Source organism: Leptodactylus fuscus, chromosome 2, assembly GCF_031893055.1.
Source record: "Leptodactylus fuscus isolate aLepFus1 chromosome 2, aLepFus1.hap2, whole genome shotgun sequence".
NCBI classification, from domain to species: domain Eukaryota; kingdom Metazoa; phylum Chordata; class Amphibia; order Anura; family Leptodactylidae; genus Leptodactylus; species Leptodactylus fuscus.
This window is the reverse complement of record NC_134266.1, coordinates 265,213,000-265,228,670: the sequence shown is the minus strand read 5'-3', so window position 1 is coordinate 265,228,670 and position 15,671 is coordinate 265,213,000. Positions and strand designations below refer to the sequence as shown.

The 15,671-nt window shown below is 42.4% G+C and overlaps 1 protein-coding gene across 1 annotated transcript in view; it reads right to left on the bottom strand.

The window, feature by feature from the left end:
* The window catches only part of NOX4 (NADPH oxidase 4), a 152,892-nt gene extending 137,436 nt beyond the window's left edge, over nucleotides 1–15,456 (bottom strand). The window contains exons 1-2 of the mRNA XM_075266225.1: nucleotides 15,400–15,456; nucleotides 8,105–8,200 (exon numbers count right to left, since the gene is read on the bottom strand). Of these exons, the coding sequence (XP_075122326.1) occupies nucleotides 8,105–8,200; nucleotides 15,400–15,456 (153 nt within the window). The remainder of the gene's footprint in view (nucleotides 1–8,104; nucleotides 8,201–15,399) is intronic.
* Nucleotides 15,457–15,671: the final 215 nt, after the last annotated feature.

Here is a 15,671-nt window from a genome sequence, read left to right as displayed (position 1 = left end):
ACAATCATTTCCTATAGATGACGGAACGTTCTCCATCAACAGGATAGTGAGAACCATTATATATATGTGTGTGAGGCCCCCCATCCACGTCCCCCCCATCGCCCACTGAAATCATGTCAGTATGAATAGGTCTAATGTGCCAATTACTCCGCGGGTGTGGACGGGGGAGGGGTGGCCATTAGTCAGAATAATTCCTGGTCTATGTATGAAAGACGCCACCATGTTACCATCACAAGACGTCGAGTATCTCAACGTGATCCTAGTGGATTGGCTCGGGGCGTTAAGGCGTTATATACCAGAGAGGATGGAGCCAATCGCATCAGAACACACACTATACAATGGAAATTTCATGAGGCCCAAACTGGGATTCCAGTTTATTTGGGGCATGTAGGGATTTTCTTCTCATCCATCCTAAGGACCATTTTAGGTGAAGGCCAGATTAGTAGACATCTTGGTTCAGGATTAGCCAAGGATTACATCAGTACATTGCATATTCTATATTAAAGGGGTTGTCCACTAGAACAATTAGTCAAATAAGTGCGATCTGTCGGGTTACAAAAAGGTTAGATGGCCATGACATGCACCATTTAAAGGGAAGGTGTTGCCAGAAACGGGTCACCAAAACATATTTTTGATTATTTTATTTTAATTTTCCTATGTTTTTTTTAATTTTTTTTAAAAAACACTATATACACTGCAATTTTTACTCTGTCTACTAATCCTAATAATAGACTGATGTTTACTAATACAATGCAATGCAATGTGTATTGGGTTTCCCCATATGATTAGCAGTGAAAAGCCACCGCCAGAGGAGTCTATCTGGTAGCAGCTTATTCCATATCCCCATTGAGAACATGTACATGTTTGGCCAAAGTGGGCATGCATGTGTCTGGGAAGGTCAGGAGGAACTGCTTTTGACCTACAGATATTGAAAATGTATGCGTGCCAACCATGGAAGAGATGGGAGTATACATGTAAATAGGAAACTACGCCGTTTCTATAATCCCCTGTTCACGTCTATGGACATTACCGAAACAGTGTTACAATGTTAGATTGCAGGAGGTCTGACACCCGGCACCCCTGCTGACACCCCCACCAACCTTCTGTATGTACAGTGCATTCGTTGTGGCTTTCCTCTGCTGATTTGGCCCAGTTGAATGACAGGGACTCCTTATTGCCGAGACTCCTTATTGGCAGGGACTCCCGAATCATAGAATCCGCAACAAGATCGAACAGGACACAGATTTTTTTCTCTACTCTGCTGTGATCTCTGCCTTCTAATGACAGCAATGGTAGGCAGATTCGTGACGAAATGTGCCACGGATTCGGGGGACGGAACCCACTTACAAATCCGTGGAAGATTCCTCCAGGTGAACCCACCCTTCGTATATAAGGTGGCCTTATAAATAATGTCGGGGTATTGTAATGCTCCCCCAGTAGGCAGAAGAGGGGGACAATACATAGCGCAGCTCTTGCAGCCCAACCTCTGCATATTGGGGCGCTGATGCAGGAACAGTGGGTTGTCCTAATACAGTAATCCCATTAGATACATGTTTTTAAGTCACAATTTTGTAAAATAAGTCACAACCTAAAGCAATGCAATAAGAACGGACTCCATAAAATGGATGTTCCTTCCTTCCCGTTCCGTGTCACTACCACCCCTATCATTGTCAGTGATCCATCCCTTTCTAAAGTGCCAGGACCTGTTGGCTTTTCCTGACACTGAAGTGAAGTACTCAGCAGCTGAGCCATCTCCTCCAGTCCGCTCACAGCTTTCAGCTATGCTCTTAAGGAAATACTTAAGTAGTACCAGGAATGGTGGAGGTCCCAGAGGTCATGACCTCATCACTGCAGTGTAATGAGGGGGGGGGAGCCGCGTCATAAAACCTTCATTTCAGCTGGAACATTCCTTTAGAGGAAGACATCTCGCCTTGGTTAATAGGATGTGTGCACAAACTATTGCACCGATCAGGCAAGTGCTCCTATTATAAGTCAAGTGCACCTATTATAAGAACAAGTGCACCTACTATAAGACAAGTGCTCCTATTATAAGTTCAACTACATATAACATAAAGCAAGTGCACCTATTGTAAGGACAAGTGCACCTACAATAAAGCAAGCACACTTGTCATGAGGCAAATGCACCCGCTATAAAACAATTGTACCTATCATGTGAGAAATGTACCTCCCATTACACCTATTGTCAGGCAAGTAGACCTACACTCACCGGCCACTTTATTAGGTACACCATGCTAGTAACGGGTTGGACCCCCTTTTGCCTTCAGAACTGCCTCAATTCTTCGTGGCATAGATACAACAAGGTGCTGGAAGCATTCCTCAGAGATTTTTTCGTCCATATTGACATGATGGCATCACACAGTTGCCGCAGATTTGTCGGCTGCACATCCATGATGCGAATCTCCCGTTCCACCACATCCCAAAGATGCTCCTCTATTGGATTGAGATCTGGTGACTGTGGAGGCCATTGGAGTACAGTGAACTCATTGTCATGTTCAAGAAACCAGTCTGAGATGATTCCAGCTTTATGACATGGCATTGCATTATCCTGCTGAAAGTAGCCATCAGATGTTGGGTACATTGTGGTCATAAAGGGATGGACATGGTCAGCAACAATACTCAGGTAGGCTTTGGCGTTGCAACAATGCTCAATTGGTACCAAGGGGCCCAAAGAGTGCCAAGAAAATATTCCCCACACCATGACACCACCACCACCAGCCTGAACCGTTGATACAAGGCAGGATGGATCCATGCTTTCATGTTGTTGACGCCAAATTCTGACCCTACCATCCGAATGTCGCAGCAGAAATCGAGACTCATCAGACCAGGCAACGTTTTTCCAATCTTCAATTGTCCAATTTCGATGAGCTTGTGCAAATTGTAGCCTCAGTTTCCTGTTCTTAGCTGAAAGGAGTGGCACCCGGTGTGGTCTTCTGCTGCTGTAGCCCGTCTGCCTCAAAGTTCGACGTACTGTGCGTTCAGAGATGCTCTTCTGGCTACCTTGGTTGTAACGGGTGGCTATTTGAGTCACTGTTGCCTTTCTATCAGCTCCAACCAGTCTGGCCATTCTCCTCTGACCTCTGGCATCAACAACGCATTTCCGCCCACAGAACTGCCGCTCACTGGATGTTTTTTCTTTTTCGGACCATTCTCTGTAAACCCTAGAGATGGTTGTGCGTGAAAATCCCAGTAGATCAGCAGTTTCTGAAATACTCAGACCAGCCCTTCTGGCACCAACAACCATGCCACGTTCAAAGGCACTCAAATCACCTTTCTTCCCCATACTGATGCTCGGTTTGAACTGCAGGAGATTGTCTTGACCATGTCTACATGCCTAAATGCACTGAGTTGCCGCCATGTGATTGGCTGATTAGAAATTAAGTGTTAACGAGCAGTTGGACAGGTGTACCTAATAAAGTGGCCGGTGAGTGTATAATGAAGTAGGTGCACCTCCCATAAGTCTAGTATAATGAGACAAGTGCACCTTAGATGAAGCAATTGCACTTCTATTGAGACAAGTTCACCTTTCCTGAGGCAAGTGCATCTACCATAATGCAAGTGCATCTCTAATGAAACAAGTGCACCTCTAATGATACAAGTGCACCTACCATAATGTGTGTGCACCTCTAATGAAACAATGGCATCTATCATGAGGCAAATGCACCTACCATACTGCAAGTGCACCTTACATGAGGCAAGTGCATCTACCATAATGCAAGTACACCTCTAATGAGGCAAGTGCATCTAACATAATGCAAGTACACCTCTAAAGAGACAAGTGCACCTTACATGAGGCAAGTGCACCTTTAATGAGACAAGTGCACCTACCATAAGGCAAGTGCTCCTCTAATGAGACAAACACACCTTCCATGAGACAAGTGCACCTTACATGAAGCAAGTGCACCTCTAATGAGACAAGTGCATCTATCATGAGGCAAATGCACCTACCATAATGCAAGTGCACCTACCAAAAGGAGGACACCACCATTCTGATATTGATGACCTATATTTAGGCTACATAATAAATGCCATAATCCCTTCTAGTCTGCATGCTTACGGCGTAGCAGTCACGCGCTCTGTATATAGAGCTTTCTGTATTTTGATGTGTATTGACCCTGCGTCCCCGTGGGCCCATGTTACTGACCCATAGACAATCTGTCAGGCTCTGTATTCTTTCCTAGAGGTGTGAGAGAAAGCGTTCTGGTGGAATATATAAGAAAAAAACTCCTATTTTTTTTGTATTTCAGCCCTACTAAGATTTCTTCTTAACCCCCTGAAAACAAGGGTCAGGACCTGGAAAGGGTTCAGGGCCGGCTCTGCGATACACCGCTCTCAGGTCTATAGAGAGATCCGCAGAACGTCTCAAAGGTTTCTTGTCAAGTAGAAAAATCTGTTGCCGTCAATTCTGTTAAAAAATAGTTGTTTTCGGCAGAATAGCATTTCCTAAGTTCCCGAGTGAAGTTCTCTGAAGGTCTTCTCCTCCAAGTAAAGGTCAGCAGAGCCATTCCTGACAGCGTCCATGTTCAGTTTTGTCTATTCCGTACATAAGGCATCAAGAGGCTTTCACATTATTGCATCCAGGAGGGGCCGCCCGGGCCAAGAAGCTGTCACCATCACTTCCTCAATCCGCTGCATTGGATGTTTTATTTCGGAGGATTAATCGCCGGCCTTGAACAGATCCGGACGGCGATTCCTGGAGAAAGCAGCAGTCGTACTTGAGAGAGATGACAAGTTTCTTATCGTCAACCTGACTGTGCGACCAAAAGAAGTCAATGAAATAGAGGACACCGCAAGAAAGAGACAATCTCATCCGAGACATGAAGGTGAGGGAATAAAAAAATACTTAAAAAAAATAAAATTTACAAAAGGAAAAAAAAAAATCTATTTTTTTTTTTTGTTTACTTAAAGTGTATATATACCTGTAGGTGGATATAAGAAACTTTGTAATATATCTTATTAAAGAAATCTGTTTCCTTCCCCACTTATTAGACTTCTCAAACACAGAAGTCTATGGAGAGCGGAGGGGAAAGGAGGAGACTGTTAATTGATTTATTGCCTCACACTGTGCACTAGTAGAGTCTTATCTTACCCTTGGTTCACATCTACGTTTGGTAATCCGTTCGGGGAGTCCGCATGGGGAGCCCCCAAACGGACTACCGAATGCATTTGTAAGCAGTGGGCAGTGAAAGCACACGGATCCCCATAGACTATAATGGGGTCCGTGTGCTTGCCACGTGATCTCCACATGAGTCATGCGGACAGGAAAGTAGATTGTGAAGTACTTTCCTGTCCGCATGTTCCCTGCGGAGATCTGGGGCAAGCACATGGACCCCCTTTCAGTCTATGGGGTCCATGTGCTTTCACAAATGTGTTCGGTAGTCCGTTCGGGGGGTCCCTATGCAGACTCCCCTGGACGGATTACCAAACGTAGATGTGAACCAACGGTTCTTTAGCTCACAGTGTAACAGGTGCGGTGCATGTGTGTCTATTTCAGCAGCCTCCTCTCTCTTCCCTCTCTGTAGACTTCTACATCAAAAGTAGAGCTAGATATGTCAAGAAAGGAACGGATATCATTATCAGGCATCCGCCTGTTAGTTCATACCACTGCAGCCAATGTTCACCAACCCCATCAGGTGATCGCTGAGCCCAACCAGCCGTACAGAGGATGCCCCTTTAAGCTGGTCATACATATTAGACTAATGATGGACAGGTTTCAGTGGAATCTGCCAACCGTCTAATGTGTATGGGGCCTCTTACTTGATTGCAGATGTTGGGGAAGATATTACAATTTAATAACATGTACAATACATTTTGTGGTGGAGAAGATATTGGATTACGACATGCCCGATCTTCTAGTTGTTGGGGTGTTTTATTTTGACAGGCCCCATTCTTTGGTCATTGGAGAAGATATTGGATTTCGACACCCAAAGTTTTTATTGTTGGTGGAGTCATTGGATTTCAACATAGTCAGACGTGGTAATGTTGGGAGAGATACTAGATTTCGATATAGGATACTCAACGTCGATACTAGATTTGTCTATGTAGATAATATTGGATTTTGACATGCCCAATCCTTTTATCATTGAATACGATATTGGATTTCGATATTCCCAATCCTTTTGTTTTTGGGGATGATACTAGATTTGGACATGCTAAATCCTTTTGTCGTCGGAGATATTATTGGATTTGGACATGCTCGATACTTTGGTTGATGGAGATGATAATGGTTTTTGACCTTGCCCTTCCTTTGGTTGTTGGAGAAAATATTGGTTTGCAGCATGTCCAATCCTTTTGTCGTTGGATACGATTTTGGATTTCAACATGTCCAATCCTTTTATTTTTGGGGAAGATACTGGATCTGGACTTTCCCAGTCCTTGTATATTTGGGGAAGATATGAGATTTTAACACGCTGAATCCATTGGTTGTTGGAGGAGATCCTAGATTTTAACATGCCCAATCCATTTGTCGTTGGACATGATATTAGATGTCAACATGACCAATCCCTTTGCCATTGGAGACAATATCAGATTTCAACATGCCCAATCCTTTTGTCTTTGGATACGATATTACATTTCAACATGCCCAATCCCTTTGTCATTGGAGACGATATTAGATTTCAACATGCCCAATCCCTTTGTCATTGGAGACGATATCAGATTTCAACATGCCCAATCCCTTTGTCATTGGAGACGATATCAGATTTCAACATGCCCAATCCTTTTGTCTTTGGATACGATATTACATTTCAACATGCCCAATCCCTTTGTCATTGGAGACGATATTAGATTTCAACATGCCCAATCCCTTTGTCATTGGAGACGATATCAGATTTCAACATGCCCAATCCCTTTGTCGTTGGATACGATGTTAGATTTCAACATGTCCAATCCCTTTCTCATTGCATACTATATTAGATTTCAACATGCCCAACCCCTTTGTCATTGCATACTATATTAGATTTGAACATGCCCAATCCCTTTGTCATTGGAGACAATATTAGATTTCAACATGCCCAATCCCTTTCTCATTGGATACGATATTAGATTCCAACATGTCCAATCCTTTTCTCATTGGATACGATATTAGATTTCAACGTGCCCAATCCCTTTGTCATTGGATACGATATTAGATTTCAACATGCCCAATCCTTTTGTCATTGGAGACAATATCAGATTTCAACATGCCCAATCCCTTTGTCACTGGATACGATATCAGATTTCAACATGTCCAATCCCTTTGTCATTGGATACGATATTAGATTTCAACATGCCCAATCCCTTTGTCATTGGAGACAATATTAGATTTCAACATGCCCAATCCTTTTGTCTTTGGGGTAGATACTGGATTTCAATATTTTTGATCCTTGTGTATTTGGGGAAGATATTGATTTCTAACATGCCAAATCTTGATATCGGGAAGGTACTGGATTTTGACATGCCTAATGCTTTTGAACTTAAGGGCAACAAGCCACCATGAAAGGAGTCTGGTGGCAACTTACTCTCAAACTACACGCAGCTCAGCAGGGGTATCAAGAGAGAGATTTCCTCCAACAGCTGTCTAATGTGTATGACCATCCTTAGACAGGACGTCCACCGATGACATCAAGCAGCTCCGCTGATGTGTTAAACAACTGGTGCCACCCCCGCTACCCTAAATATACGCAGCTTCCGAATTCCCATGGATAATACAGTCCACACATGTGAGGCCTCAGCTGTTTTTTCCCTCTTGGGTTCCTCATGGCTCACATTGTGGACGTGTAAATACACCATGGCCTCTGCTAGGTCAGCGTAGCAGCTCTACATCCGCTCTACCTGCCTGGAAACTAATTGACATCCCACAGCTTCCTCATTCCACAGGCTGAGGGTAGAAGGCTTAGAGGACCCCCGCAGCTCTGGGGAAGGAGAAGGAGGGGTCTGCAGCAATCTGTCAGTTCATTCAATCCCAGCCAGAGGCAGCAACTAAGCAAACAGCAGCTTTTGTTCTGGACGTGTCAGCTTTTCCACGGTGTCTGTCACCCAAGCCGCCTGGTGCTAGTGCAAACACATCTGAGTAGCCTCCAAAAACATTGGCTGCATGAGAGCTTACCCCCAGCATCTGGTGCAAGTAGTAGTACTGCGGGCCGCTGTAATACCGGCTGAAGGTTCTCCAGAAGAGTAGGGCATTGGTGGCCAGCCAGAAGAACTGGGGAGAAGAGAAAAAGAACAACTTAATAAAGGATAGATAAGGAACGCTTAGGAATCCAGACTATATAGATGGACGATGGCTCCCCCACTGCTGTTCTGGTAGACCCTGCCCTATACATGCTGGACTGGCTCAATAGCAAGAGGGAAATAAGACATGGCTAGACACCATAGGCAGAAGATTATATCCTTGAGAACATAAGGCTAGAGAATTATAAAATCCAACATGTCCAATCTTTATCTCCTCAAACATTTGCTATAAGGGAATATTGGGACATGCTCATACACAGTAGATGGATGGCCGGTCTTACCAAAACCACCAGGTTCATTCAGACACCAGTGGCTCAGTGGTTAGTATAGTAACTCTCTGTACGGAGCTTGTATGTTGTCCCCATTGGTTTCCTCCTACATGACCAAATTATACTAATAGGAAAAGTGGCTTCTTGTAAATAACAACTGACCCTTGTGGATATTGGGAATGAGAACCTGAATAACAGGCAGTACTGCCACTACTACCCCACAACGCTCCCTGCACCTTCATTTACTGTTAGAAAAGGCCGGTATTATCCCTGTACTGTGACATCACTGTGTGTATTATCCTGTACTGTGACATCACTGTGTGTATTATCTCTGTACTGTGACATCACTGTGTGTATTATCCCTGTACTGTGACATCACTGTGTGTATTATCTCTGTACTGTGACATCACTGTGTGTATTATCCCTGTACTGTGACATCACTGTGTGTATTATCCTGTACTGTGACATCACTGTGTGTATTATCCCTGTACTGTGACATCACTGTGTGTATTATCCCTGTACTGTGACATCACTGTGTGTATTATCTCTGTACTGTGACATCACTGTGTGTATTATCCCTGTACTGTGACATCACTGTGTGTATTATCTCTGTACTGTGACATCACTGTGTGTATTATCCCTGTACTGTGACATCACTGTGTGTATTATCCCTGTACTGTGACATCACTGTGTGTATTATCTCTGTACTGTGACATCACTGTGTGTATTATCTCTGTACTGTGACATCACTGTGTGTATTATCCCTGTACTGTGACATCACTGTGTGTATTATCTCTGTACTGTGACATCACTGTGTGTATTATCCCTGTACTGTGACATCACTGTGTGTATTATCCTGTACTGTGACATCACTGTGTGTATTATCCTGTACTGTGACATCACTGTGTGTATTATCCCTGTATTGTGACATCACTGTGTGTATTATCTCTGTACTGTGACATCACTGTGTGTATTATCCTGTACTGTGACATCACTGTGTGTATTATCCCTGTACTGTGACATCACTGTGTGTATTATCCTGTACTGTGACATCACTGTGTGTATTATCCTGTACTGTGACATCACTGTGTGTATTATCCCTGTATTGTGACATCACTGTGTGTATTATCTCTGTACTGTGACATCACTGTGTGTATTATCCTGTACTGTGACATCACTGTGTGTATTATCTCTGTACTGTGACATCACTGTGTGTATTATCTCTGTACTGTGACATCACTGTGTGTATTATCCCTGTACTGTGACATCACTGTGTGTATTATCTCTGTACTGTGACATCACTGTGTGTATTATCCCTGTACTGTGACATCACTGTGTGTATTATCCTGTACTGTGACATCACTGTGTGTATTATCTCTGTACTGTGACATCACTGTGTGTATTATCCCTGTACTGTGACATCACTGTGTGTATTATCTCTGTACTGTGACATCACTGTGTGTATTATCCTGTACTGTGACATCACTGTGTGTATTATCCCTGTACTGTGATATCACTGTGTGTATTATCCTGTACTGTGACATCACTGTGTGTATTATCCTGTACTGTGACATCACTGTGTGTATTATCTCTGTACTGTGACATCACTGTGTGTATTATCTCTGTACTGTGACATCACTGTGTGTATTATCCCTGTACTGTGACATCACTGTGTGTATTATCTCTGTACTGTGACATCACTGTGTGTATTATCTCTGTACTGTGACATCACTGTGTGTATTATCCTGTACTGTGACATCACTGTGTGTATTATCCTGTACTGTGACATCACTGTGTATTATCTCTGTACTGTGACATCACTGTGTGTATTATCCTGTACTGTGACATCACTGTGTGTATTATCCTGTACTGTGACATCACTGTGTGCATTATCCCTGTACTGTGACATCACTGTGTGTATTATCCCTGTATTGTGACATCACTGTGTGTATTATCTCTGTACTGTGACATCACTGTGTGTATTATCCCTGTACTGTGACATCACTGTGTGTATTATCCCTGTACTGTGACATCACTGTGTGTATTATCCCTGTACTGTGACATCACTGTGTGTATTATCCCTGTATTGTGACATCACTGTGTGTATTATCCCTGTATTGTGACATCACTGTGTGTATTATCCCTGTACTGTGACATCACTGTGTGTATTATCTCTGTACTGTGACATCACTGTGTGTATTATCCTGTACTGTGACATCACTGTGTGTATTATCTCTGTACTGTGACATCACTGTGTGTATTATCCTGTACTGTGACATCACTGTGTGTATTATCCTGTACTGTGACATCACTGTGTGTATTATCCCTGTACTGTGACATCACTGTGTATATTATCCTGTACTGTGATATCACTGTGTGTATTATCCCTGTACTGTGACATCACTGTGTGTATTATCCTGTACTGTGACATCACTGTGTGTATTATCCCTGTACTGTGACATCACTGTGTGTATTATCCTGTACTGTGACATCACTGTGTGTATTATCCCTGTACTGTGACATCACTGTGTGTATTATCCTGTACTGTGACATCACTGTGTGTATTATCCCTGTACTGTGACATCACTGTGTATTATCCCTGTACTGTGACATCACTGTGTGTATTATCCTGTACTGTGACATCACTGTGTGTATTATCCCTGTACTGTGACATCACTGTGTGTATTATCCTGTACTGTGACATCACTGTGTATTATCCCTGTACTGTGACATCACTGTGTGTATTATCCTGTACTGTGACATCACTGTGTGTATTATCCCTGTACTGTGACATCACTGTGTGTATTATCTCTGTACTGTGACATCACTGTGTGTATTATCCCAGTACTGTGACATCACTGTGTGTATTATCCCTGTACTGTGACATCACTGTGTGTATTATCCTGTACTGTGACATCACTGTGTGTATTATCCTGTACTGTGACATCACTGTGTGTATTATCCTGTACTGTGACATCACTGTGTGTATTATCCTGTACTGTGACATCACTGTGTGTATTATCTCTGTACTGTGACATCACTGTGTGTATTATCCTGTACTGTGACATCACTGTGTGTATTATCTCTGTACTGTGACATCACTGTGTGTATTATCCTGTACTGTGACATCACTGTGTGTATTATCCCTGTACTGTGACATCACTGTGTGTATTATCCCTGTACTGTGACATCACTGTGTGTATTATCTCTGTACTGTGACATCACTGTGTGTATTATCCTGTACTGTGACATCACTGTGTGTATTATCCCTGTACTGTGATATCACTGTGTGTATTATCCTGTACTGTGACATCACTGTGTGTATTATCTCTGTACTGTGACATCACTGTGTGTATTATCCCTGTACTGTGACATCACTGTGTGTATTATCTCTGTACTGTGACATCACTGTGTGTATTATCTCTGTACTGTGACATCACTGTGTGTATTATCCTGTACTGTGACATCACTGTGTGTATTATCCTGTACTGTGACATCACTGTGTATTATCTCTGTACTGTGACATCACTGTGTGTATTATCCTGTACTGTGACATCACTGTGTGTATTATCCTGTACTGTGACATCACTGTGTGTATTATCCTGTACTGTGACATCACTGTGTGCATTATCCCTGTACTGTGACATCACTGTGTGTATTATCCCTGTATTGTGACATCACTGTGTGTATTATCTCTGTACTGTGACATCACTGTGTGTATTATCCTGTACTGTGACATCACTGTGTGTATTATCTCTGTACTGTGACATCACTGTGTGTATTATCCTGTACTGTGACATCACTGTGTGTATTATCTCTGTACTGTGACATCACTGTGTGTATTATCCTGTACTGTGACATCACTGTGTGTATTATCCTGTACTGTGACATCACTGTGTGTATTATCCCTGTACTGTGACATCACTGTGTGTATTATCCTGTACTGTGACATCACTGTGTGTATTATCCCTGTACTGTGACATCACTGTGTGTATTATCCTGTACTGTGACATCACTGTGTGTATTATCCCTGTACTGTGACATCACTGTGTATTATCCCTGTACTGTGACATCACTGTGTGTATTATCCTGTACTGTGACATCACTGTGTGTATTATCCCTGTACTGTGACATCACTGTGTGTATTATCCTGTACTGTGACATCACTGTGTATTATCCCTGTACTGTGACATCACTGTGTGTATTATCCCTGTACTGTGACATCACTGTGTGTATTATCCCTGTACTGTGACATCACTGTGTGTATTATCTCTGTACTGTGACATCACTGTGTGTATTATCCCAGTACTGTGACATCACTGTGTGTATTATCCCTGTACTGTGACATCACTGTGTGTATTATCCTGTACTGTGACATCACTGTGTGTATTATCCTGTACTGTGACATCACTGTGTGTATTATCTCTGTACTGTGACATCACTGTGTGTATTATCCTGTACTGTGACATCACTGTGTGTATTATCCTGTACTGTGACATCACTGTGTGTATTATCCTGTACTGTGACATCACTGTGTGCATTATCCCTGTACTGTGACATCACTGTGTGTATTATCCCTGTACTGTGACATCACTGTGTGTATTATCCCTGTACTGTGACATCACTGTGTGTATTATCCTGTACTGTGACATCACTGTGTGTATTATCTCTGTACTGTGACATCACTGTGTGTATTATCTCTGTACTGTGACATCACTGTGTGTATTATCCTGTACTGTGACATCACTGTGTGTATTATCCTGTACTGTGACATCACTGTGTATTATCTCTGTACTGTGACATCACTGTGTGTATTATCCTGTACTGTGACATCACTGTGTGTATTATCCTGTACTGTGACATCACTGTGTATTATCTCTGTACTGTGACATCACTGTGTGTATTATCCTGTACTGTGACATCACTGTGTGTATTATCCTGTACTGTGACATCACTGTGTGTATTATCCCTGTACTGTGACATCACTGTGTGTATTATCTCTGTACTGTGACATCACTGTGTGTATTATCCCTGTACTGTGACATCACTGTGTGTATTATCCTGTACTGTGACATCACTCTGTGTATTATCCTGTACTGTGACATCACTGTGTGTATTATCTCTGTACTGTGACATCACTGTGTGTATTATCCCTGTACTGTGACATCACTGTGTGTATTATCCATGTACTGTGACATCACTGTGTGTATTATCCCTGTACTGTGACATCACTGTGTGTATTATCTCTGTACTGTGACATCACTGTGTGTATTATCCCTGTACTGTGACATCACTGTGTGTATTATCTCTGTACTGTGACATCACTGTGTGTATTATCTCTGTACTGTGACATCACTGTGTGTATTATCCCTGTACTGTGACATCACTGTGTGTATTATCCTGTACTGTGACATCACTGTGTGTATTATCCCTGTACTGTGACATCACTGTGTTTATTATCTCTGTACTGTGACATCACTGTGTGTATTATCCCAGTACTGTGACATCACTGTGTGTATTATCCCTGTGCTGTGACATCACTGTGTGTATTATCCCTGTACTGTGACATCACTGTGTGTATTATCCATGTACTGTGACATCACTGTGTGTATTATCCCTGTACTGTGACATCACTGTGTGTATTATCTCTGTACTGTGACATCACTGTGTGTATTATCCCTGTGCTGTGACATCACTGTGTGTATTATCCTGTACTGTGACATCACTGTGTGTATTATCCCTGTGCTGTGACATCACTGTGTGTATTATCCTGTACTGTGACATCACTGTGTGTATTATCTCTGTACTGTGACATCACTGTGTGTATTATCCTGTACTGTGACATCACTGTGTGTATTATCCCTGTACTGTGACATCACTGTGTATTATCCCTGTACTGTGACATCACTGTGTGTATTATCCCTGTACTGTGACATCACTGTGTGTATTATCCCTGTGCTGTGACATCACTGTGTGTATTATCCTGTACTGTGACATCACTGTGTGTATTATCCTGTACTGTGACATCACTGTGTGTATTATCCCTGTACTGTGACATCACTGTGTGTATTTTCCCTGTACTGTGACATCACTGTGTGTATTATCCTGTACTGTGACATCACTGTGTATTATCCCTGTACTGTGACATCACTGTGTGTATTATCCCTGTACTGTGACATCACTGTGTATTATCCCTGTACTGTGACATCACTGTGTGTATTATCCCTGTACTGTGACATCACTGTGTGTATTATCCCTGTGCTGTGACATCACTGTGTGTATTATCCCTGTACTGTGACATCACTGTGTGTATTATCCCTGTACTGTGACATCACTGTGTGTATTATCCCTGTACTGTGACATCACTGTGTGTATTATCAGTTGCAGTCGTCATAGAAACCGAAACCATCAAATACATCCATATCTATACATATAAAATTGCTGCTATATAAGCCTGGCACGATATAGATATTCTTACACTATAATATAACTAGATTCTACATACTTGTATCTTAAAATCTTAATACAAAAACCTTCACACACCTGGATTTTTTTATATCCTACACCAGTGTGTGGAAACCAATTGGGCATTTTTACAAGATTATTTCAGTCCCCAATTACTAATGTGATTATAATTGTACTTATACCACTGGTCCATATTGTAGGTGCTAAGAAACTACAACTCTTCTCCTGGTGTGACAGCTACACCTCAGGCATCAGTATACAGGTAAGTACCAAAAAGTGGAAAGCTTGGAAATATACGATATATAATTCTAGAATCATATAGCGAAACTCTGCAAAGTTACTGCAACTTTTCCAGCAAGTTTTTGCAAGCAAATATAATCAAAAGTAAAAAAATTAGAATTGCAAATGGGGGAAAAGAATAGAGAATCCATCCTACCAGGAAGAGATGCTTGCAGCCTTCATTGTAGAGCCAGCTGTTACAAGGTATGGCCATGCTCCGCTCCTGCTCCAGCTGCAGTCTAATCCACAATGGTCAGGGCTCCCCCTCCAGCTGCAGGCTTCCTGTCTTCTCCCCTGTGATCTTCATGTCTATATATTCCCAGCCCTGTGTGAACTCTCACCATCCCCAAGTCCCTGTGGTTAATGATGTGGGACAGACTGCATTGTCTACAAAGAGCAGTCACTGCACACACAACAAGCTGCAAGCTT